Source organism: Protomyctophum bolini, assembly GCF_963924005.1.
Source record: "Protomyctophum bolini genome assembly, contig: SCAFFOLD_57, whole genome shotgun sequence".
NCBI classification, from domain to species: Eukaryota; Metazoa; Chordata; class Actinopteri; order Myctophiformes; family Myctophidae; genus Protomyctophum; species Protomyctophum bolini.
In genome coordinates this window covers 229,961-255,699 of record NW_027665690.1, presented here as the reverse complement: position 1 = coordinate 255,699, position 25,739 = coordinate 229,961, and the positions used below count along the sequence as shown (strand labels likewise).

General features: G+C 42.7%; 1 protein-coding gene across 1 annotated transcript in view; it reads left to right on the top strand.

The window, feature by feature from the left end:
- The window catches only part of rad17 (RAD17 checkpoint clamp loader component), a 171,013-nt gene that overhangs the window by 2,496 nt on the left and 142,778 nt on the right, over positions 1–25,739 (top strand). Inside the window, exons 3-15 of the mRNA XM_080794577.1 lie at positions 1,035–1,286; positions 3,221–3,301; positions 3,709–3,895; positions 4,427–4,563; positions 7,115–7,167; positions 7,513–7,638; positions 12,571–12,640; positions 12,837–12,954; positions 14,473–14,664; positions 15,592–15,677; positions 16,712–16,858; positions 18,591–18,719; positions 20,033–20,153. Of these exons, the coding sequence (XP_080650703.1) occupies positions 1,035–1,286; positions 3,221–3,301; positions 3,709–3,895; positions 4,427–4,563; positions 7,115–7,167; positions 7,513–7,638; positions 12,571–12,640; positions 12,837–12,954; positions 14,473–14,664; positions 15,592–15,677; positions 16,712–16,858; positions 18,591–18,719; positions 20,033–20,153 (1,699 nt within the window). The remainder of the gene's footprint in view (positions 1–1,034; positions 1,287–3,220; positions 3,302–3,708; positions 3,896–4,426; positions 4,564–7,114; positions 7,168–7,512; positions 7,639–12,570; positions 12,641–12,836; positions 12,955–14,472; positions 14,665–15,591; positions 15,678–16,711; positions 16,859–18,590; positions 18,720–20,032; positions 20,154–25,739) is intronic.

The window sequence follows — 25,739 nt, the reverse complement described above, 5'->3', positions numbered from 1 at the left end:
AGAGGCCAGTTTCGAATTGCAGCCATCCTAACCTAAGGCAGAGAGAAAGGCCTGGTCACACATCCTAAGGCAGAGAGAAAAGCCTGGTCAGAACCTAAGACGGAGAGAAAAGCCTGGTCACAACAACCTAAGACAGAGAGAAAAGTCTGGTCACTACCTAAGGCAGAGCCGGTATTGGTCCTATGCCACCAAGATGTGAGCACCTACGGACGGCTGCAATTCGAAACTGGCCCCTGTAAATTCTGAATCCCCCACCCACCCCTTTTCCCCTCACTGTATATGTTTTCTTTCCCCATTTTACCTCCTCTATGATGATTTCCTGTTTTTGGCTATATAGTAGTTTTATGGCGACGAACGTATTAAGCCACCGAGAAGCTAAAAGCGGGGGAAATGTACTGCCAGACGCGCTTCATGCCAAGGACTCACTTCTCCAGTGTACTGCGTTTTATTCATTTATTAAAGGTATATTAAAACAATTGATTTGGCGTCATAACAAAGTGCGTTGTGCAGAATCGCATACAGATAGCAGCGTGGTGTTGTCTTAGCGTTTGCGTTTGTAAAGCGGTCAGCAAAGTTGGACTCCCCCTCACCTTCCATTCATGAACTGCCACCGGTGAACAGCTGACTTTAATAAAATGCCACCGGTGAACAGCTGACTTCACTACCTGTCTGACACCACCCAACACGACGTGACCATAGTAACCATAGCAAGTTAGCAACCCATCGAGCTGTCTAACCTGTCACCAACAGTAGTGTATATTTGTACATCTCTAAATGTTATGATGATTTGATTGAATTGGCACTGAGTGCCGCGGTACGAGCTTGTAGATCTGCTATTCAACAGCTAAAGCGTAACATAATGCTTAAAACACCAAAAGGGGTTCCTGCCCAGATATGGGTTAAGGAACTTGAAAAATAACCCTAGAAACCAACATAGAATCGTGATAATATTGTGTATTGTGATACTGCTTGGAAAAAAAACAAAAACATTGTGATATTATATTTTCCCCCTATAATCCATGTGTCCGTTGTAGCTGAGCCGCTGGGTGGAGCCATCGTTTGGGGATGTGTTTGACTCCTCCTCCTCTGGAGGCAGTAAGGGGAGGAAGCCCCACCCCTGTGGTGGCAGCGCTGTGGGCGGCGGCCCCAGGAAGAGGAAGGCCGCGGCGAGGGGGGGAGGAGGGGACGCCGGCCGCTCAGAGTCTTCCGTCCTCGCAGGAGGACAGGCGTCGTCTCAGGGAGAACACGATGTCCCCTGGGTGGACACTTACGCTCCCCACTCACAGGTAGGCCTGTTCAATTTAAACGGTTATCTGAAAACCCCATGTTTCTGTATCAGTGGTTCTCAAACATTTTCATGTCAAGGACGCCCCAAAAACATATGTATTTGGCCGCCGACCCCCATCTGAAAATATGTAGTTCCAGGGACCCCCAGAAGCAAAGATTTGAGTTAAAAACGTTCTCTCTGAAAGAATATACATATTCAAAGATTTGCGCCACATTTTCACGGTTTAAAAAAAAATTGCAGATCTACAAGCTCGAGCTGTGGGCCGTCTAATACATGATCTCTGCTTAGAATTTAGTCTCGCTTAGCTAGACTATTCCACAATCTCCGAATGCTATATACTAGAGTCTGGGACTATAGCCCCCATGAGCTGAGCTGCCCTTTCTGTTGCCTTTTACGAAGCTGCCATTTCCGTTCACGAAAATATATATTTTTATTTGCTAAGCAACAAGGTATAGCCTTATATGTTTTCTATTTATATTAGGATAAATATGCGCGACTGTAAAGACGAAACGGAAGTGGCGAGGAGGCTCCACTTCCGCTGTATCCGGATACTCATGAGACCTCTTCCGTTGGCCCAGACTGTATGATGAAGCGTTACTGTATGATGTATCATGTAACGTACTGTAATGATACTCATGAGACCTCTTCCGTTGGCCCAGACTGTATGATGAAGCGTTACTGTATGATGTATCATGTAACGTACTGTAATGATACTCATGAGACCTCTTCCGTTGGCCCAGACTGTATGATGAAGCGTTACTGTATGATGTATCATGTAACGTACTGTAATGATACTCATGAGACCTCTTCCGTTGGCCCAGACTGTATGATGAAGCGTTACTGTATGATGTATCATGTCACGTACTGTAATGATACTCATGAGACCTCTTCCGTTGGCCCAGACTGTATGATGAAGCGTTACTGTATGATGTATCATGTAACGTACTGTAATGACACTCATGAGACCTCTTCCGTTGGCCCAGACTGTATGATGAAGCGTTACTGTATGATGTATCATGTCACGTACTGTAATGATACTCATGAGACCTCTTCCGTTGGCCCAGACTGTATGATGAAGCGTTACTGTATGATGTATCATGTAACGTACTGTAATGATACTCATGAGACCTCTTCCGTTGGCCCAGACTGTATGATGAAGCGTTACTGTATGATGTATCATGTCACGTACTGTAATGATACTCATGAGACCTCTTCCGTTGGCCCAGACTGTATGATGAAGCGTTACTGTATGATGTATCATGTAACGTACTGTAATGACACTCATGAGACCTCTTCCGTTGGCCCAGACTGTATGATGAAGCGTTACTGTATGATGTATCATGTAACGTACTGTAATGATACTCATGAGACCTCTTCCGTTGGCCCAGACTGTATGATGAAGCGTTACTGTATGATGTATCATGTCACGTACTGTAATGATACTCATGAGACCTCTTCCGTTGGCCCAGACTGTATGATGAAGTGTTACTGTATGATGTATCATGTAACGTACTGTAATGACACTCATGAGACCTCTTCCGTTGGCCCAGACTGTATGATGAAGCGTTACTGTATGATGTATCATGTAACGTACTGTAATGACACTCATGAGACCTCTTCCGTTGGCCCAGACTGTATGATGAAGCGTTTGGAAATCGCAGAGGCAACAGTCTGGTAACGCGAGACTACTTAGAATTAGACGTTATGATTTAGATCAAGCGGTATTAACGTTTTAAGATTTTCGGTCTCGTTGGCAAAACAGAGGGGGGGGCATTTTCGATGACGTTACGTGACCTAATGCATGTCAATCTGGGGGCCCTTTAAATTAAAACGGGTTGAGAATGTCTGTCCAGAGCCGTAAATATCTTCTCTTTTGGGGGACCCTGACGTGTGTGTGTGTGTGTGTGTGCGCGCGCGTGTGTACGTGTGCAGGCTGACCTGGCCGTCCATAAGAAGAAGATAGAGGAGGTGGAGACCTGGATGAGAGCTCATGTCGACGTTAAAACATCCAAGGTTCGCTGTTTGTCTTCACGGTCCTTATGGGTGCGCTCGGACATTTGCACTGAGCGCACCGGTGTGTGTCCTGCTTGTCGTTGGTTTATCCAGCATGCTGTGCCCCAGGTGTGCTGAGTTTTTCCTCCCGGGATTTTCAATGGGGAAATTTCCGGGAGGAAATACCGGGGGACCCTACTGATGTAGAGCTGTCTCTGGTCAGTCATCAGTCATCAAGGCCCGCCAAAATACATTTTAGTCGACTAAAACATTCCAGGTGACTAAAAGGTGACTGAAACTAAAGTAAAACTATTCAAGAGACTATGACTAAAACTAAAATTTAAATTTGCTGCCAAAATCACCACGGGTTCTGTCTCGGTGCTGTGATGCATTCTAAAATAAATGTGTCTGGTCTGGTCGTTCCACAGAGCTCTGGGTGTGGCTCGGTTCTGCTGTTGTCCGGCCCGTCCGGCTGTGGGAAGAGTGCCACGATGCAGGTGCTGTGCACAGAGCTGGGCTTCAGGCAGCAGGAGTGGAGCAACCCCTCATCAGGCCCGACCGCCTGGTCCGACCGCCTGGAGCCAGACGACGCCTACAAGCAGGCCTTTGACCCCGGTGAGATCCACCACCACCATGACACACAATGGATGAGACCAGAGTCTACAAAAAAGCCGACACTGAAACATATCATTATTACGTCACCATTGAGAGCCAGTTATACCCTGGCATTGGTACATATCTTCAACACGTCATGTGCTGCTACGGGATATACGCATCAAGCGACCCAAGTAACCACAGTATACTGCTAATCAACGTACAAATTACATATACATATACATATACATATATACATGCATTTCCTTTAATCCACCCGACACTGAAATCTCCCGAGGCTGAGATTTGAAAGTTCGTAGCGGTCGACAGTACTTCCACGCTCTGCTTGCGCACTAGTAGGCCAACAAGCAAGTAGGCACTCGACAGAGTGCAGTTCTAGTTAGTCTTAGTTTTAGTCATCATAGCTTAGTTTTCATTTATTTTCCATTTAGTTTTCGTCAGTGGAAAAAAGGTAGTCGACGAACATTAGTTTTAGTCGACGAAATCAACAATGTGCATCATCATCATCCTCCTCCCACGTTCTGGTGTCAGGCTCGCGTTTCGGAGGTTTCTGTGGGACGTCCCAGACGGCGCAGTTCCAGGACTTCCTCCTCAGAGCCAACAAATACAACCGCCTGCAGATGGCGGGAGAGAGCAGCACCGCCGAGAGGACGCTCATACTGGTGGAGGTGAGCCTGTTGCAATTAGCCCCTTCGCTAAACCCCACCCCCAAAAGCCATTGTCCAATGCCAATTAGCCCCATCGCTAAACCCCACCCCCAAAAGCCATTGTCCAATGCCAATTAGCCCCTTCGCTAAACCCCACCCCCAAAAGCCATTGTCCAATGCCAATTAGCCCCTTCGCTAAACCCCACCCCCAAAAGCCATTGTCCAATGCCAATTAGCCCCTTCGCTAAACCCCACCCCCAAAAGGCATTGTCCAATGCCAATTACTGTAGCCCCTTCGCTAAACCAATGTGGTCCAGGTGTTATTTTTGGCTATTTCCCCTATACCCCACCATAAGCCCTCAATGGGTCGCTGGGTTTTAGTGCTAATTCACTTATTTCCATCGCTTGAAAATATTTTTCTTTGGTATAAGTCTCTTATACCAAAGTTCATGATATCAACAGTATATGTAGCAGCAGCACACCTAAAGCCATAGTGACGCTGTTGCCGTGTTCCAGCCGTAGCGCGTGCAGTCTCGTCTTATCGCGAGACTTTGCGAGCTCCACCCTCTGCAATGCTTTGCGGTTGAGGTCAGTGCGGTTCCCATACCAGGCCGTGAAGCAACCGGTCAGTATGCTTCAGGTTGTTTGTTCTCCTGACACACCAATGCTGTCAGGTTCTCTTACTTCTAAAACGGTTTTGTTTTGCGAGGAGTTGCAGCAACTGACTGGTGTGATTTGGACTTGATCCATTTAGACCGGGAACCCATTTTGGTGTTAGCATCATGTTATGCTTTATCTATTGAAAAATAGCAGATCTACAAGCTCATAGCGCGCCACCGAGTGGCGCGCTACGAGCTTGTAGGTCTGCTATTTTTGAAAAATCGAAGAACGACTGACATTTTTAGAATCTGATCTCAGGTCAGAATGGGTTAATCAGACCAGTGTGTGTCCAGTGGAAACCTCGTATGAATCTGATCTCAGGTCAGAATGGGTTAATCCATTTAGACCTGAGGACGATTCTACAAAATGTCTTCTAAATCCTGACAGTTTTCCGAAAAACCCTATGTTCAGTGGCGTGCACAGATAGACACTAAGGGGTGCTGCCCTTTTCCAAATGTGCCCTTTTTTTGTACAGTGTACACTGTACAGCATGTGGACCATGGTGACATTGATCAATTCTTGATAAAAAAAGCTTCTAATATATGATTTATGCCCCAAAATCAATAAATCTCAAACTATTAAGGCAACCGGCCGGGTTCCACGCGCTACACAAGGTGCCCTTTTTTCACTTGAGCACCTGCCCCTCTAAATGTCTGCGCACGCCACTGCCTATGTTTCTATGTCAGAGGTGTTCTCAAACATTTTCATGTCAAGGACCCACATAATTAGATGTACGGTATGTGTAGGGCGACCCCCATCCGAAAACATGTTGTTCCCGGGACTCCCCCAGAAGCAAACATATGAGTTTAAACGTTCCCCGTGAAAGAATATATATATATACAAAGATTTTCCACACGTTTTCACGATTTTTCAAAAATAGAAGACCTATACAAGCTCGTGCCGTGCTAATATGTCCATCCTCGTATGGATGGACATATTTGCGAACGCAGTGAGCACTTACTATGAGACCTAGCAGATCATGTCTGTCTGTGTGTGTGTCTGTGTGTGTGTCTGTGTGTGTGTCTGTGTGTCCCACCTTTGTGCCCATATATGGAGCTGAGTGATTTGTTTGTGATTGATGCAACACACTCCATATTTGGACGTATAGCTGCTTTGGGGACTCCTTATATGGTTATGGCTAAGTAACTTAACTTAAAGGACCTATAACATAAAATTCAACTTTTTCAATTTCTTTTGTGTTTTTGGGGCTCCCATGTGTGTTTTCTATCCCCACAAATAACCAATTTTGAACAATCAGGCCTTCATGTCATATGGGTGTTTTAATGGAAATTGCTCTCAGAAACAGCTCGACTGATTTTGGCCTCATCGTGATGTCATCAATGTCACCCTACTTTGTATAATTCCTCCTTTTCTTCAGTCTTCAGTTGCAAATTTGCATTTCCACTTTGTTTACAATGTCCACCATTGTTGATTTTCCAAGCTGGCATGGAATGGAAACAAGCCTGGTTTTATCTAGCATGAGTATTATAATGACTCAAATATTAAATAATCTGCATATCAGCACCCTCTCCACCTCAGGACATTGTGGTACTGCAGCTAAAACTGCTTTCAAAGTCCAGAAAGAAATGACAAGGCCTGGTTATATCAGAGCGGTGATTGAGGCTCAAACCATTAGAAATAACTTTGAGGGACATAGACAATATGATTATTAAATATTAAAAGCAGTTTTAAAATGCATGTTATTTGCGCTTTAAAAAAACCTTAACTTTTAAAAATAAATCTTTAAAAAACCCAAATATGTATGAGCTGCGTTCGCTTCCCGCGTTTGCGCGTCTTACTGGTGATGACCCTCTGCCTTCTCCTCCTATGGATGGACATATGGATGACCCTCTGCCTTCTCCTCGTATATGGATGGACATATGGATGACCCTCTGCCTTCTCCTCCCTGCAGGACTTTCCCAACCAGTTCTACAGACAGCCGGCCAGCCTCCACCACATTCTGAGGTGAGTGACACTGTCCCCGTCCCTAGCAGGACATGTATAGACACTGTCCCTGTCCCTAGAAGGACACGCATAATCACTGTCCCTGTCCATAGAAGGACATGGATAATCTTCTTTCTAATTATTTTGTTCGGCCCAAAAAAATGAAATGTCCATGAGGAAAATGAACAGGGAATAATTTCCTGGGCCAAGGTAGGGGGCGGGACTGTGACGCTCTATTGCTAAAACGCCATACTTGGGCTTGTGACTAAATAGTAACTTCATCCAATCAGAACAACAGTTCTTTTTTTGTTCTCTATTCCCTGTGTGTGTGTGTGCGTGTGCGCGTGCGTATGTGCGTGCACACAGGCGTTTTGTCCAGACAGGCAGGTGTCCTCTGGTGTTCGTGGTGTCAGACAGTCTGAGTGGAGACAGCAGCTCTAGACTGCTGTTCCCCAAAGACCTGCAGGAAGAGCTGAACATCTGTAACATCAGGTAACGCGCACGCACGCACACACACACACACACACACACACACACACACACACACACACACACACTGTTCCCCAACGATCTACAGGAATATAACTGCCTGTCAACGTCTGACATAAAACGGTCAATAACTAGGCTTTCTGTTCAAGAAGAGCACGTTACTACAAAAGCAGGTGTTACATAAAGGTACAGAATGGAAGATGGTAAAATCAATTAAGCTTAAGGTGAGGTATGCGGTGTGCTTCTCACAGTACTTGGTTTAGACTAGTCATTGGTTAGACCAGTCATTAGTCCTACAACTACAACCTATCTCAAACCCTCACCCTAACCCTTAACCTCCCACGGGGCAGCACACCTAAACCTAACCTTAACCCATGTCTAACCAATGACTAGTCTAAACTAAGTATGCACCCTAAACCCTCACCCTAACCCTTAACCTCCCATGGGGCAGCACACCTAAACCTAACCTTAACCCATGGGGCAGCACACCTAAACCTAACCTTAACCCATGTCTAACCAATGACTAGTCTAAACTAAGTATGCACCCCTCTCGCTATAAGAGAACATTTGCTATCAGCCTTGGAAAAGGTTGGTCGTCCAATGCTATCAGCGTAGCATCGGAGGTAATCAGGCTGTGGTAATCGTTAGCACGCGTTGTGTTAATAGCTGGAAATAGGATGTGATTGGCCGGAATAAGATAATGTATGATGATGATCACTGGTGTGATTTTATGTATCGATAATAATGAATTGCATTTTTATAACGCTTTTCCAAGTGCTCAAAGCGATTTACAATGGTTCATTCATTCATACATTGGGAGGTGGAGCGGCGAACAGTAGACGCCAGCGTCCTCACTTCCCACATTCACACACCAATGGTGGCGAGCTCACACCGACCGACTCATTGGAGGCAATGTAGGGTTCAGTGTCTTGCCCAAGGACACTTCTACATGTGGACAGGAGGAGGAGCCGGGATTCGAACCGCCGACCCAGGGATCGTTGGACGACCTGCTCTACCTCCTGAGCCACAGCCGCCCTATTCCTCATCCACTCAGCCCTAGTTTTATACTTTGCCATACAGTGGTGTCACACAAAAATAGGCGATTTATATGCCAGACCTTTGACACAATACTATGATAACGGGACGATGTGTAAAAGATGACGGTTATTTATGAACTAAAAAACACAAAGGTGAAATATGGATGGAGACGCGATGCGAGGTTTCTGCGTGACAGGGACATTGATATAGTGTTCTGACCCGTGTTGAATTCGTCGACTTAAAACTATGACGGAAAATGTCCGTCGACTACGTTTTTTCCACTGACGAAAACTAAATGGAAACTAAATTTAAGCCATATAAAAACTAAGCTATGATGACTAAATCTAAGACTAAAAATATTGACATTCAACATATAAAAAGTAGACTAAACTGTTGAGTGGAGAAGAGGTCATTTTATGCTTGGTTGCGCTCAGGTTTTGCGCTCTCGCTATAAGAGAACATTTGCTATCAGCCTTGGAAAAGGTTGGTCGTCCAATGCTATCAGCGTAGCGTCGGAGGTAATCAGGCTGTGGTAATCGTTAGCACGCGTTGTGTTAATAGCTGGAAATAGGATGTGATTGGCCGGAATAAGATAATGTATGATGATGATCACTGGTGTGATTTTATGTATCGATAATAATGAATTGCATTTTTATAACGCTTTTCCAAGTGCTCAAAGCGATTTACAATGGTTCATTCATTCATACATTGGGAGGTGGAGCGGCGAACAGTAGACGCCAGCGTCCTCACTTCCCACATTCACACACCAATGGTGGCGAGCTCACACCGACCGACTCATTGGACGCAATGTAGGGTTCAGTGTCTTGCCCAAGGACACTTCGACATGTGGACAGGAGGAGGAGCCGGGATTCGAACCGCCGACCCAGGGATCATTGGACGACCTGCTCTACCTCCTGAGCCACAGCCGCCCTATTCCTCATCCACTCAGCCCTATCTTTATACTTTGCCATACAGTGGTGTCACTAGGGATGGGTATCGTTAGGATTTTTTCGAGTCCGGTACCGATTCCGGTTCTGCTTATCGATTCCGGTTCTTAACGGTTCCCTATTTCGGTTCCAAAATGATATAAAAGAGGTCAAATGTTTAACAAAAAAGCTCAATGTCAGGTAATGTGTCCGATCAGGTTTGACAACATTAATGTTACTTTTTTTATTTACCTTTTTTCCACATGACGTATGAAAAGACAAGTGCAATGTGCATTATTTTATGGCTTGCCCATTTTCTCTCTTTTGAATAATTCAATTCAATTCAATTCAATAATGCAATTAGCACATTCAACACAAACAACTGTTTCCATAAAACAAACTAACATAGGCTACTTCTCTATAAGCAGAATCATGAATAGGCCTATTTAATTTATACAAAAGGAGAAGAGAGAGAGCAATGTGTTTGTGGCTCAAACTTTGTCTAATATTGTTTTAGAGCAGTGGTTCTCAAACATTTTCATGCCAAGAGCAAAGGACCCCCAATATTTTTTCTATCTACAAAAATAATCCCAAAATCGCTTATAAATTAAATTAAATTACTTACTAATCGCTTATTTGGCAACACTGGCCAGAAACGACCAGTGTTGCTTATTTTTGTCTTATTTTGTATAGACCTAGGTGGCTTGTTTCTGTCATAGAGTTATACTGGCAACACCTCTGGTTTCTAGCTAGCTGGATATGTGCTGCTGCGCCTGCTCTGCTCGTCTCTGTACTGTGTACTGTCAGTCCTAGCTCCGTGACTGCAGGGAGATGGAACTGTCGTCTGGATAGAACTTTCTGTTACAGTTAAATCAATATAAAAGTACCACACAACTGAAAAGTATCGCGACTGTGACCGCAAGTTAGAAACGTGTGTACTGTGTGGCTATAATGACGCACAGCTGTTTGCAGCGTCTTCTGCATGCATCTAAGCATTAACATTTCAATGGCCGAGGGTCGTTAGAGTCTATTGTTCCGTGTTGTTGTTATTGCACGTCTAATGGTTAGACGTGTGACAACGCAACAATAGGAAGCGATTACCACGGTCCATTCTGTTGCTGGCTCTCCGAGTAGCATGATCTGATTATAATCAGCTGTTTTATGTGCGTGCGTGCGTGCAGGGTGTCACCCAGGAACCGATAGAGCGAACCGAAATTGAATTATTGTAATGGGTACCCGGTACTCGAGCATGTTCGGTTCAGTACCGGATTGGTCCCGAGGTTCGGGACCCACCCCTAGGTGTCACACAAAAATAGGCGATTTATATGCCAGACTTTTGACACAATACTATGATAACGGGACGATGTGTAAAAGATGACGGTTATTTATGAACTAAAAAACACAAAGGTGAAATATGGATGGAGACGCGATGCAAGGGTTCTACGTGACAGGGACATTGATACAGTGTTCTGACCCGTGTTGAATTCGTCGACTAAAACTATGACGGAAAATGTCCGTCGACTACGTTTTTTCCACTGACGAAAACTAAATGGAAACTAAATTAAAGCCATATAAAAACTAAGCTATGATGACTAAATCTAAGACTAAATATATTGACAGTCAACATATAAAAAGTAGACTAAACTGTTGAGTGGAGAAGAGGTCATTTTATGCATGGTTGCGCTCAGGTTTTGCGCTCTAAAAATAGCAATAACAACTTGTAGATCGGCTATTTTCAGCGTGCACACGCTTATCCGAGACACCAAAAGTTGGCGTTGGTCCGACATGCGATGGTTAGGGTTTGGAGTACAGGGTGTCGGACATGCGATGGTTAGGGTTTGGGGTACAGGGTGTCGGACATGCGATGGTTAGGGTTTGGGGTACAGGGTGTCGGACTAATGACATGCGATGGTTAGGGTTTGGGGTACAGGGTGTCGGACTAATGACATGCGATGGTTAGGGTTTGGGGTACAGGGTGTCGGACTAATGACATGCGATGGTTAGGGTTTGGAGTACAGGGTGTCGGACATGCGATGGTTAGGGTTTGGGGTACAGGGTGTCGGACTAATGACATGCGATGGTTAGGGTTTGGGGTACAGGGTGTCGGACTAATGACATGCGATGGTTTGGAGTACAGGGTGTCGGACTAATGACATGCGATGGTTAGGGTTTGGAGTACAGGGTGTCGGACTAATGACATGCGATGGTTAGGGTTTGGGGTACAGGGTGTCAGACTAATGACATGCGATGGTTAGGGTTTGGTGTACATGGTGTCGGACTAATGGCATGCGATGGTTAGGGTTTGGGGTACAGGGTGTCGGACTAATGACATGCGATGGTTAGGGTTTGGGGTACAGGGTGTCGGACTAATGACTGTCGGACTCTTGGCATGTCGGAACACAATGCCTGCAGGCTGCAGCCCTATTTTCAGCATGCAACCAAGGTCAAATCTGCCATTACGATGCCATCAAGGCCCACAAAAATGCGGACCAAACTAAAATAGAAATGTGCTGCCAAAAACAACACTGGTTCTGACACATTGACGTAATGTTCTGAGTTCTGACTCGTTGACGTAATGTTCTGACTCGACGTAATGTTCTGACTCGTTGACGTAATGTTCTGACACATTGACATACTGTTCTGACACATTGACATAATGTTCTGACACATTGACGTAATGTTCTGACCCGTTGACGTAATGTTCTGACTCGTTGACGTAATGTTCTGACTCGTTGACGTAATGTTCTGACTCGTTGACGTAATGTTCTGACTCGTTGACGTAATGTTCTGACTCGTTGACGTAATGTTCTGACTCGTTGACGTAATGTTCTGACTCGTTGACGTAATGTTCTGACACATTGACGTAATGTTCTGACTCGTTGACGTAATGTTCTGACTCGTTGACGTAATGTTCTGACTCGTTGACGTAATGTTCTGACTCGTTGGTATAATTGTTCTGGTGTGCTTCCAGCTTCAACCCCGTGGCTCCTACCAGCTTGATGAAGGTTCTGACACGCATCGCCACCCAGGAGGCTGCCAAGGTGAGGAGAATTAAGAAACATAAGTACATTTTTCATTACATTATCTTAGAGTATTATATCTCTAAACTGGCGAGACATGGCCAAAGCATTTCCGGAGGTCCCCAGCCAAAAACTTTGAGAACCCCTGCTTTAAGGTGTGTGTGTGTGTGTGTGTGTGTGTGTTTTTGTTTGTTTGTTTGTTTGTTTTGTGGCTCAGAGTGGGACCAATAGGAGAGCAGAGGTCCCTGACAGGGCCGCGTTGGAGCTCCTGTGTTCCGGGAGTTCAGGAGACATCCGCTCTGCCATCAACAGCCTGCAGTTCTCCTCGTTTACAGGTGAGGGCGCCAGAACATAAGCTACTGCAATACAGCACACCTTGATATAGTGTGACAACAAAAAGTGAAGGGTGATTTAACTTGAGTCATATTCTTTGGTTAAAACAAAACCCTGCTATGGTGACTGTAATCGTTGCTATCGAGTGTGTGTTCAGTAACAGTGTTAAATAGCTCTATATTGTGACAGTAATCATTGCTATACACTAGAGTGTGTTCAGTAACAGTGTTAAATAGCTCTATATTGTGACAGTAATCATTGCTATAGAGTGTGATCAGTAACAGTGTTAAATAGCTCTATATTGTGACAGTAATCATTGCTATAGTGTGTGTTCAGTAACAGTGTTAAATAGCTCTATATTGTGACGGTAATCATTGCTATAGAGTGTGATCAGTAACAGTGTTAAATAGCTCTATGTTGTGACGGTAATCATTGCTATAGAGTGTGATCAGTAACAGTGTTAAATAGCTCTCTGTTGTGACGGTAATCATTGCTATAGAGTGTGATCAGTAACAGTGTTAAATAGCTCTATATTGTGACGGTAATCATTGCTATAGAGTGTGATCAGTAACAGTGTTAAATAGCTCTATGTTGTGACGGTAATCATTGCTATAGAGTGTGATCAGTAACAGTGTTAAATAGCTCTATGTTGTGACGGTGTGTGTTCAGAGTGTGTTCAGTAACAGTGTTAAATAGCTCTATATTGTGACGGTGTGTGTTCAGAGTGTGTTCAGTAACAGAGCTATTGCTATAGAGCGTGTTCAGTAACACAGATGGCTTAGGGTAGACGACAGAGTACATCCACCAACGTCTAGTATTGCTGTAAACAAGCCGTAGAGCATTTATGGGTATTTCAACCCTCTTAGCAGACCTAGTTGTATGTACCGTACGTCACTCTGCATAAGGCTGTGTGCTGAATGCCAGTGTTGATTTTGACAGCACATTTAGATTTTAGTCATAGTTTTAAGTTAGTTTTCAGGACCTTGCAAACGGGGAGCGATAAAGCGCGCCTATAGTTCATTTTCAATGACACCTGCGTTTTTGCTCGGAGAAGTCGCGGTGCGACAACGCAAGCGTATTTACGTGAGCGCAGTCCCATGGATTTGTTGCGCGCGTTGCTCGTTACGTGCACACGCCCGCCACTCACCAGACCTGAATTCGGTTTAGCTTTTTTTTCTGCTTGCACCACTCTTCAACAGACCTAGAGGAGACCTGTGTTGATCCAGGCATCAACGCCTGCGTTCCTCGCTTCACATTTGCACATTTGCACATTTGCACATTTGCACATTTGCACATTTGCACAGTCACATTTTAGTCACCTGGAATGTTTCTGTTCGTCTAGTTTTAGTCGACTAAATCTACAGTTGATTTAGTCAATTAAAATGCATTTTGGCGGGCCTTGATGCCGTCGTAATGGTTGATTTTACGTTTCCATTTAGTTTTCGTCAGTGAAAACATCGACAAACATTTTCCTCATAGTTTTAGTCGACGATAACAACCCTCCATTGTGAATCCTCCAGACTGTTCGGTGGAGCGGGGGGCGGGGCCGTTGGCGTCGTCCAAGAAGGGGAAGTCGTCATCGTCGTCGGGCAGAGTGCCGCGGGGGAAGAGGAAGTCCAAAGACCAGGAGCAGGAAGTTGAGCAGGCCATCGGAGGAAAAGACGCCTCGCTCTTCCTGTTCAGAGCCCTGGGCAAGATCCTCTACTGCAAGAGTAAGCTCCTCCCACAGGGCTTAGCCCCTCCCACAGATCATCTACTGCAAGAGTAAGCTCCTCCCACAGGGCTTAGCCCCTCCCACGGATCGCAATAGTAAGCTCCTCAGGCCACATGGTTTAGCCCCTTCCACATGGCTTAGCCCCTCCTACAGATCATCTACTGCAATAGTAAGCTCCTCCCAGAGGGTTTAGACCCACCCACATGGCTTAGCCCCTCCCACAGATCATATACTGCAAGAGTAAACTCCTACTCCCACAGGCATAGTCCCTCCCACATGGCTTAGCTCCTCCCACATATCCTCTACTGCAAGAGTAAGCTCCTCCTCCCACAGGCATATTCCCCCTCACATGGCTTAGCCCCTCCCACAGATAATATACTGCAAGAGTAAGCTCCTCCCACATGACTTAGCCCCTCCTGCATATCATCTGTTGCAATAGTAAGCTCCTCCCACATGCATAGTCCCTCCCACATGGCTTAGCCCCTCCCACAGATCATCTACTGCAAGAGTAAGCTCCTCCCACAGGCATAGTCCCTCCCACATGGCTTAGCCCCTCCCACATATCATCTACTGCAATATTATGCTCCTCCCACATGGCTTAGCCCCTCAGAGCCATTGCATTATACAGAGTTACGAAAAAATGAAGGCCTGGCCCTACCTGGGCCCTCATCAAACCCTGTCCACTCAAGAGAATGTCCCCGCTACCACCCTTAGATCTCCATATACTGTAGGGAGCTGACCTGTTCTGACATTCCTTAATATGTTGATCTGACCTCATCAAACCCTGTACACTCAATGGCCAGTACAGAATTAATTCCATGTTGATCTGCCCCCCCCCCCCCCCCCCCGTGTGTGTGTGTGTGTGTGTGTGTGTGTGTGTGCATGCATGCGTGTAATATATGCATGCGTGCATGCGTGTATACAGGGGAGGCCCCTGTAGACCCCACAGGGCCCGGTCTGCCAGCTCACCTGTCAGAACAGTACAGAGCCAGACTGCTGGAAGATCCTGAGGTAAGCACACACACACACTCACACACACACACACCTCCTGTTGTGTATCCACACGGTAGCTGACCTATGACCTCTCAATGCTTTTCATTCCGCTGTGAGCTCGTAGAGTGGCTATAAATAAATTCTACAAAATGTCTTCTAAATCATGACAGTTTTCTAAAAAAAACCTCATGTTTCTATGTCAGTGCGTTCTCAAACTATTTCATGTCAAGGAGCCCCAGAATTATCTGTATTTCTCTCAGATTCTTTTAAAAAATAACAGACCTACAAGCTCTGTTTAGGATGCCTCTCGGGCGTCTCCCTAGGGAGGTCCTAGGTCAATATTCCCCCGGGGAAGTGGAACTCTCTCTCTCTCTCTCTCTCTCTCTCTCTCTCTCTCTCTCTCTCTGTGGTCACTATACATTCGTCTGGGGCGGCGGGTTACCTATAGAGGAGGAGAAATACAGACTTTAATATGACGCTCATATTAACATGGATATATGCCTGGTGTGAGAGGATGGGTGAGGTATCGCTTACCGCCGAACTGTCCCTCTCAGTAGTCGGTGGGGAATGAGCGCAGAAGCAGTCAGTCCTTCCCCTTTAAACCTTCCTTGGAAGGTGACGTAGGCCCGTACACTTGGCCTTGAGCCAATAGGTAGGCGGGGTAGTACGTCTGTTGAATGACGTGGCCGAGTAGGCGTGTTCTTCTTGGCTGCGTTCTGCCTCCTCCCCACTGGCTACTGGGCTACTAATATGCTCACCTGGCGGCTGCAGGTGAGTAATTAAAGTAATTAAGTAATTAAAGCGGGTCATGTTTGGAATTGTAACAGCTGCACAAAATAATATATCAATATTCTGATATTAACCTGCCGGCCGCATTAAGTGAAGGTGGGCCCCCGGTCCGCCATTTGCCCATGCATGTTGTAAAGTGTGTGTGTGTGTGTGTGTCTGTGTCAGCTGGTGGTGGAGCGTTCGCACATGTCCGCTGACGTCTATGTGTGTGTGTGTGTGTGTGTGTGTGTGTGTGTGTGTGTGCGTGCGTCTGTGGTTGTCAGCTGGTGGTGGAGCGGTCCCACATGTCCGCCGACTTCTTCAACCTGTACCTGCACCAGAACTACCTGGACTTCTTCTCCGAGGTGGAGGACGTGGCGAGGGCCAGCGAGTACCTCTCTGACGCTGACTTCCTCACAGGAGAATGGAGCGTGAGTAACTAGGGCTGTGCTAGTGCTGTACTAGTGCTGTACGAGGCCCAAAAATGTAGCTATAGGTGTAATGTTAGAGACCACAGAAGTGAACCTTTCAAGCCTGTTTTCTCAACTCGCTGTTTCTCTGCAAGACATTACTCTATTAGCCATATCTCCAAAACTGGTGGGTCAAAGTGAACAACCAATATGTCAATTTGAAGCTATGATTCCCTACTAAACGAAAATTCAAAGAAATCCAATGGCAGTCCCTCAGTCAAATTTAGTCTCACATATGTTTTGTACAGAACATTAATAATTCTACTCAATTTAGAAGCAGCAAAAGATTCACGCGTTTAGATATTTCCAGACAATTGTTCAAGTCGCTCCAGTCCGAGTCCAAGTCGAGTCCCAAGTCGTTTGGTCCCAAGTCCAAGTCGAGTCCCAAGTCAGTCCAAACCCTCAGGTCTGAGTCCCAAGTCGAGTCCCAAGTCATTTGGTCCCAAGTCCAAGTCGAGTCCCAAGTCAATCCAACCCTCAGGTCCGAGTCCCAAGTCGAGTCCCAAGTAATTTGGTCCCAAGTCCAAGTCGAGTCCCAAGTCAATCCAACCCTCAGGTCCGAGTCCCAAGTCGAGTCCCAAGTCTTTCTGTTGTGGGCAAGTCAAGCCGAGTCACAAGTCGAGTCACAAGGTTGTGTCAAGTCTAGAATTAGAATTTTGTTATTTGTCATGTGACTTGTCATGATTATGAATTGATTACCCAGGACCGAATGGAAATAAGACAGCAAGGACTTTTTTCAGTGATCCCTTTTTGATCAGTGTTTGACTGTACCCTATACCGATTACATTTCTGCCAATAAAGTATTCAATCAATGAATCAATAGATATTCCCCACTGTATTTCACTGTACTATGGCTCCCCCTAATGGCCGTTTTGTCCCTGTACGCTGGAGCAGAGGTAGTGCAATCTGCGCATGCTCACAACTGTCACTGTGTGCCTCCGTGTTGACACTAGTTTACAGACACAACTTCACACTTAGTTAGTACATATGGAAATATTCAAATATGGAATATACAATTGGATCTGGGTGTCTTTCAGCAACACTAACTCAAAGGTAGGAAGCAACTTTTCAATTTACTGCAGCTGTGTGGTGAAAATAAAGGTTTTGCCTTAGTGTGCGAGTGGAGTTGCGCTGCACACCGACGCTGTATTCAAATACCGTATGCTCGGAAACAAAACAAGTCACAAGTCATCTTGTCTCGAGTCGAGTCGGGAGTCATTGGCTAGTCTCAAGTCTCGTTGGTCTTTTACCTTCCAAGTCTGAGTCGAGTCGCAAATCTTTACATTCAAAGTCTGAGTCGAGTCGCAAGTCGTCAAATATGCAACTCGAGTCAGACTCGAGTCGAGTCACTATGACTCGAGTCCAATTGTCTGGATATTTCTATTTACAATGAGATGCGGAACGGGAGCTGGTGCCACTTGGACCCGGACGTAACGTAGGACTACAAAATTACGTCTGACTAAAATACTGAATAGCGGAACCCGTGCAGATAATAATAATAATGCAGTTGGTAATTCATTGATTTGATCCAACTATTGAACAATTGCCGATCTGCAAGCTCACAGCACACTACATCGATGGTGCGTTGTGTGAGCTTGTAGATCGGCCAATTTTCGGCTCTACTTTCGGCTCTTTCGGCGATAGCGATGCTAACCGGTAGCGTACTAAAGGGTTTCCTTGTGTTTTTACACAGTCTCGCGGCACCATGGGGGAGTACGGCTCCTCGGTGGCCACCAGGGGGCTCCTGCACTCCAACCGCGGACACATCTCAGTGGGATTCAGACCGCTGCACAAACCCAGCTGGCTACTGGTCAGCAGGAAGGTATGTTAGAAGCTGTTTTTCAACAGCCAAAAGTGTCAAATAATGTTTTAGGAGCTGTTTCTCAACAACCAAAAGTGTCAAATAATGGTTAGAAGCTGTTTTTCAACAACCAAAAGTGTCAAATAATGGTTAGAAGCTGTTTTTCAACAGCCAAAAGTGTAAAATAATGTTTTAGGAGCTGTTTCTCAACAACCAAAAGTGTCAAATAATGGTTAGAAGCTGCTTTTCAACAACCAAAAGAGTCAAATAATGCTTAGAAGCTGTTTTTCAACAGCCAAAAGTGTCAAATAATGTTTTAGGAGCCGTTTCTCAACAACCAAAAGTGTCAAATAATGGTTAGAAGCTGTTTTTCAACAGCCAAAAGTGTCAAATAATGGTTAGAATTCGTTCGCCTCCCGTATCTAAAAACAGTGTTTTGATGGAATTCGTTTGCCTCTCGTATCTAAAAACAGTGTTTTGATGGAATTCGTTTGCCTCTCGTATCTAAAAACAGAGTTTTGATGGAATTCGTTTGCCTCCCGTATCTAAAAACAGTGTTTTGATGGAATTCGTTTGCCTCCCGTATCTAAAAACAGTGTTTTGATGGAATTCGTTTGCCTCTAGTATCTAAAAACAGTGTTTTGATGGAATTCGTTTGCCTCTCGTATCTAAAAACAGAGTTTTGAGGGAATTCGTTTGCCTCCCGTATCTAAAAACAGTGTTTTGAGGGAATTCGTTTGCCTCCCGTATCTAAAAACAGAGTTTTGATGGAATTCGTTTGCCTCCCGTATCTAAAAACAGTGTTTTGATGGAATTCGTTTGCCTCCCGTATCTAAAAACAGTGTTTTGATGGAATTCGTTTGCCTCTCGTATCTAAAAACAGTGTTTTGATGGAATTCGTTTGCCTCCCGTATCTAAAAACAGAGTTTTGATGGAATTCGTTTGCCTCTCGTACGGGAGGCAAACGAATTCCATCAAAACTCTGTTTTTAGATACGGGAAAGTATGAAAGTATGTTTTCTTTTCTAATTATCAAGTAATCTTTTGCGGGCCGGTCAGAATCAGCCAGCGGGCCCCTATCTGAAAATATGTTGTTCCAGAAGCAAAGATTTCAGTAGCAATAGTTCGCTCTGAAAGAATATATATTCAAAGATTTGCGCCACATTTTCACGATAATGGGGGCACTCATAGTGCGGCACTATGAGCTTTTAGATATGCTATTTTTCAACAGCTAAAGTATAATATAATTCTTAAAACACCAAAATGGATTAAGTCAAGAGCGTCTGCTAAATTGTAACGGAACGTTGATAAATGTCTCTGTGTGTGTCTCTGCAGCACCGTGAGAACTGTCTGGCCGCTCAGTCTCTCTTCGCAAACTTTTGTCTGGCTCCGGTCAGCCTGCAGACCGAGCTGCTGCCCTACCTGGCCCAGCTGACCACCCCTCTGAGGAACACAGGTAACTACTACTAACTACCTACTAACTACCTACCTGGCCCAGCTGGAGACCCCTCTGAGGAACACAGGTAACTACCTACTAACTACCTACCTGGCCCAGCTGGAGACCCCTCTGAGGAACACAGGTAACTACTACTAACTACCTACTAACTACCTACCTGGCCCAGCTGGAGACCCCCCTGAGGAACACAGGTAACTACTACCAACCACCTACCTGGCCCAGCTGGAGACCCCTCTGAGGAACACAGGTAACTACTACTAACTACCTAACTGGCCCAGCTGACCACCCTTCTGAGGAACACAGGTAACTACTACTAACTAACTACCACAGCCATCTAATAAAAGAGTTACAACATTGAGGGGGCAGAAACCGAGCGCTTCAGCCTCAATGCGTTGAAAATAGAGCAAGGTAGTGGATGAGGCTCTCTAGTTCTGTTCATGAGTTTTCCATTTCAAATCGCGCTGGATAAATAAAGTGACTGTGTTTAGTGGCTCAATAGCAACTCCCCGTGACTGCGCGTCTAAAATATGAATGCTTCTAAAGACTCTTAGCTAGTGTTGTAAGATGTTCCAGGGATTGTTCCATGGATTTGAGCTAAAAACGTTCGCTCTGAACAAATATATATTCGCACCACACTTGCACCACAAAAATAGCAGATTTATGTATTTATTTGACAGGGACAATGCAGATTAATCAACATGTCAGTTTACACATCCATGTAAATGGACCAGAGTTAGCCATAAGCTAATTTACATCTGTAGTCCCTGAGTAGGCTCTTAAATATTTCAACAGCTAAAGTATAACATCATGCTTAAAACACCAAAAGGGGTTCCCGTCATGAATGGGTCACAGCTTCTCTCCATAACTAATGTCCTAACGCCTTAACTGCTTACTTATACCATAATAACAGACTGCATGCTTGCAAAGAGAGCTGCTTGTTTGAGTGAGTGTCATGCAGTACCCCTCGTGAACCAGTAGGTGTCCTGCCTGACCACAAGTAGCTCTGCTGCTGAACACACATGCTCTTCATATCATCTATTGTATCAATAATAATAAAGCTTTATTTATATAGCACCTTTTAAAACGCCGTTACAAAGTGCTTCACAAAAGAAACAATAATAACAGTAAAATGTCACACAAAACAGGACATTTTAAAACGATGCAAAAAAGTGACATCTTGTCTTCTTTTCAGTGAGCGTCACTCACAAGGACTTTATGCATTTCCGATCACTAATACCATCGTTATCTATTGTTGAAGACTTTAATTAAATAATGTCAAATAATGTTTTAGGAGCTGTTTCTCAATAACCAAAAGTGTAAAATAATGTTTTAGGAGCTGTTTCTCAACAACCAAAGTGTCAAATAATGGTTAGAAGCTGTTTTTCAACAACCAAAAGTGTCAAATAATGTTTTAGGAGCTGTTTCTCAACAACCAAAAGTGTAAAATAATGTTTTAGGAGCTGTTTCTCAACAACCAAAGTGTCAAATAATGGTTAGAAGCTGTTTTTCAACAACCAAAAGTGTCAAATAATGTTTTAGGAGCTGTTTCTCAATAACCAAAAGTGTAAAATAATGTTTTAGGAGCTGTTTCTCAACAACCAAAGTGTCAAATAATGGTTAGAAGCTGTTTTTCAACAACCAAAAGTGTCAAATAATGTTTTAGGAGCTGTTTCTCAATAACCAAAAGTGTCAAATAATGTTTTAGGAGCTGTTTCTCAATAACCAAAAGTGGAAAATAATTTGCCAAAATAATTTGCCTCCCAAAATAATTTGCCAAAATAATTTGCCTGCCAAAATAATTTGCCTCCCAAAATAATTTGCCTCCCAAAATAATTTGCCTCCCAAAATAATTTGCCTCCCAAAATAATTTGCCTCCCAAAATAATTTGCCAAAATAATTTGCCTCCCAAAATAATTTGCCTCCTGAAATAATTTGCCAAAATAATTTGCCTCCCAAAATAATTTGCCAAAATAATTTGCCTCACAAAATTATTTGCCAAAATAATTTGCCTCCCAAAATAATTTGCCTCCCAAAATAATTTGCCAAAATAATTTGCCTCCCAAAATAATTTGCCAAAATAATTTGCCAAAATAATTTGCCTCCCAAAATAAATTTCCAAAATAATTTGCCTCCCAAAATGTCAACAACCAAAGTGTCAAATAATGGTTAGAAGCTGTTTTTCAACAACCAAAACTGTCAAATAATGTTTTAGGAGCTGTTTCTCAATAACCAAAAGTGTAAAATAATGTTTTAGGAGCTGTTTCTCAACAACCAAAGTGTCAAAGAATGGTTAGCTGTTTTTCAACAACCAAAAGTGTCAAATAATGTTTTAGGAGCTGTTTCTCAATAACCAAAAGTGTAAAATAATTTGCCAAAATAATTTGCCTCCCAAAATAATTTGCCTGCCAAAATAATTTGCCTCCCAAAATAATTTGCCAAAATAATTTGCCTCCCAAAATAATCTTTCTCCCAAAATAATTTGCCAAAATAATTTGCCTCCCAAAATAATTTGCCAAAATAATTTGCCTCCCAAAATAATTTGCCAAAATAATTTGCCTCCCAAAATAATTTGCCTCCCAAAATAATTTGCCTCCCAAAATAATTTGCCACCCAAAATAATTTGCCTGCCAAAATAATTTGCCTCCCAAAATAATTTGCCAAAATAATTTGCCTCCCAAAATAATTTGCCTCCTGAAATAATTTGCCAAAATAATTTGCCTCCCGAAATAATTTGCCAAAATAATTTGCCTCCCAAAATAATTTGCCAAAATAATTTGCCTCACAAAATTATTTGCCTCCCAAAATAATTTGCCAAAATAATTTGCCTCCCAAAATAATTTGCCTCCCAAAATAATTTGCCAAAATAATTTGCCTCCCAAAATAATTTGCCTCCTGAAATAATTTGCCAAAATAATTTGCCTCCCAAAATAATTTGCCAAAATAATTTGCCTCACAAAATTATTTGCCTCCCAAAATAATTTGCCTCCCAAAATAATTTGCCAAAATAATTTGCCTCCCAAAATAATTTGCCTCCCAAAATAATTTGCCAAAATAATTTGCCAAAATAATTTGCCAAAATAATTTGCCAAAATAATTTGCCTCCTGAAATAATTTGCCAAAATAATTTGCCTCCCAAAATAATTTGCCTCACAAAATTATTTGCCTCCCAAAATTATTTGCCTCCCAAAATAATTTGCCAAAATAATTTGCCTCCCAAAATAATTTGCTTCCCAAAATAATTTGCCTCCCAAAATAATTTGCCTGCCAAAATAATTTGCCTCCCAAAATAATTTGCCAAAATAATTTGCCTCACAAAATTATTTGCCTCCCAAAATAATTTGCCAAAATAATTTGCCTCCCAAAATAATTTGCCAAAATAATTTGCCTCCCAAAATAATTTGCCTCCCAAAATAATTTGCCTCCCAAAATAATTTGCCAAAATAATTTGCCTCCCAAAATAATTTGCCAAAATAATTTGCCTCCCAAAATAATTTGCCAAAATAATTTGCCTCCCAAAATAATTTGCCAAAATAATTTGCCTCCCAAAATAATTTGCCAAAATAATTTGCCTCCCAAAATAATTTGCTTCCCAAAATAATTTGCCTCCCAAAATAATTTGCCAAAATAATTTGCCTCCCAAAATAATTTGCCTCCCGAAATAATTTGCCTCCTGAAATAATTTGCCAAAATAATTTGCCTGCCAAAATAATTTGCCTCACAAAATTATTTGCCTCCCAAAATAATTTGCCAAAATAATTTGCCTCCCAAAATAATTTGCCAAAATAATTTGCCAAAATAATTTGCCTCCTGAAATAATTTGCCAAAATAATTTGCCTCCCAAAATAATTTGCCAAAATAATTTGCCTCACAAAATTATTTGCCTCCCAAAATAATTTGCCTCCCAAAATAATTTGCCAAAATAATTTGCCTCCCAAAATAATTTGCTTCCCAAAATAATTTGCCTCCCAAAATAATTTGCCTGCCAAAATAATTTGCCTCCCAAAATAATTTGCCAAAATAATTTGCCTCCCAAAATAATTTGCCTCCCAAAATAATTTGCCTCCTGAAATAATTTGCCAAAATAATTTGCCTCCCAAAATAATTTGCCAAAATAATTTGCCTCACAAAATTATTTGCCTCCCAAAATAATTTGCCTCCCAAAATAATTTGCCAAAATAATTTGCCTCCCAAAATAATTTGCCTCCCAAAATAATTTGCCAAAAAAATTTGCCTCACAAAATAATTTGCCAAAATCATTTGCCTCCCAAAATAATTTGCCAAAATAATTTGCCTCCTGAAATAATTTGCCAAAATAATTTGCCTCCCAAAATAATTTGCCTCCCAAAATAATTTGCCAAAATAATTTGCCTCCCAAAATAATTTGCCAAAATAATTTGCCTCCCAAAATAATTTGCCTCCTGAAATAATTTGCCAAAATAATTTGCCTCCCAAAATAATTTGCCAAAATAATTTGCCTCCCAAAATAATTTGCCAAAATAATTTGCCTCCCAAAATAATTTGCCCAAATAATTTGCCTCCCAAAATAATTTGCCTCCTGAAATAATTTGCCAAAATAATTTGCCAAAATAATTTGCCTCACAAAATAATTTGCCTCCCAAAATAATTTGCCTCCCAAAATATTTTGCCAAAATAATTTGCCTCCCAAAATAATTTGCCAAAATAATTTGCCTCCCAAAATAATTTGCCAAAATAATTTGCCTCCCAAAATAATTTGCCAAAATAATTTGCCTCCCAAAATAATTTGCCAAAATAATTTTCCTCCCAAAATAATTTGCCTCCTGAAATAATTTGCCAAAATAATTTGCCTCCCAAAATAATTTGCCTCCCAAAATAATTTGCCAAAATAATTTGCCTCCCAAATTAATTTGCCAAAATAATTTGCCTCACAAAATAATTTGCCTCCCAAAATAATTTGCCTCCCAAAATAATTTGCCTCCCAAAATAATTTGCCAAAATAATTTGCCTCCCAAAATAATTTGCCAAAATAATTTGCCTCCCAAAATAATTTGCCTCCCAAAATAATTTGCCAAAATAATTTGCCTCCCAAATTAATTTGCCAAAATAATTTGCCTTCCAAAATAATAATAATCACCAATAATAATAACCAAAAGTGTAAAATAATGTTTTAGGAGCTGTTTCTCAACAACCAAAGTGTCAAATAATGGTTAGAAGCTGTTTCTCAACAACCAAAAGTGTCAAATAATGTTTTAGGAGCTGTTTCTCAACAACCAAAGTGTCAAATAATGGTTAGAAGCTGTTTTTCAACAACCAAAATTGTCAAATAATGTTTTAGGAGCTGTTTCTCAATAACCAAAAGTGTAAAATAATGTTTTAGGAGCTGTTTCTCAACAACCAAAGTGTCAAATAATGGTTAGAAGCTGTTTTTCAACAACCAAAAGTGTCAAATAATGTTTTAGGAGCTGTTTCTCAATAACCAAAAGTGTAAAATAATGTTTTAGGAGCTGTTTCTCAACAACCAAAGTGTCAAATAATGGTTAGAAGCTGTTTTTCAACAACCAAAAGTGTCAAATAATGTTTTAGGAGCTGTTTCTCAATAACCAAAAG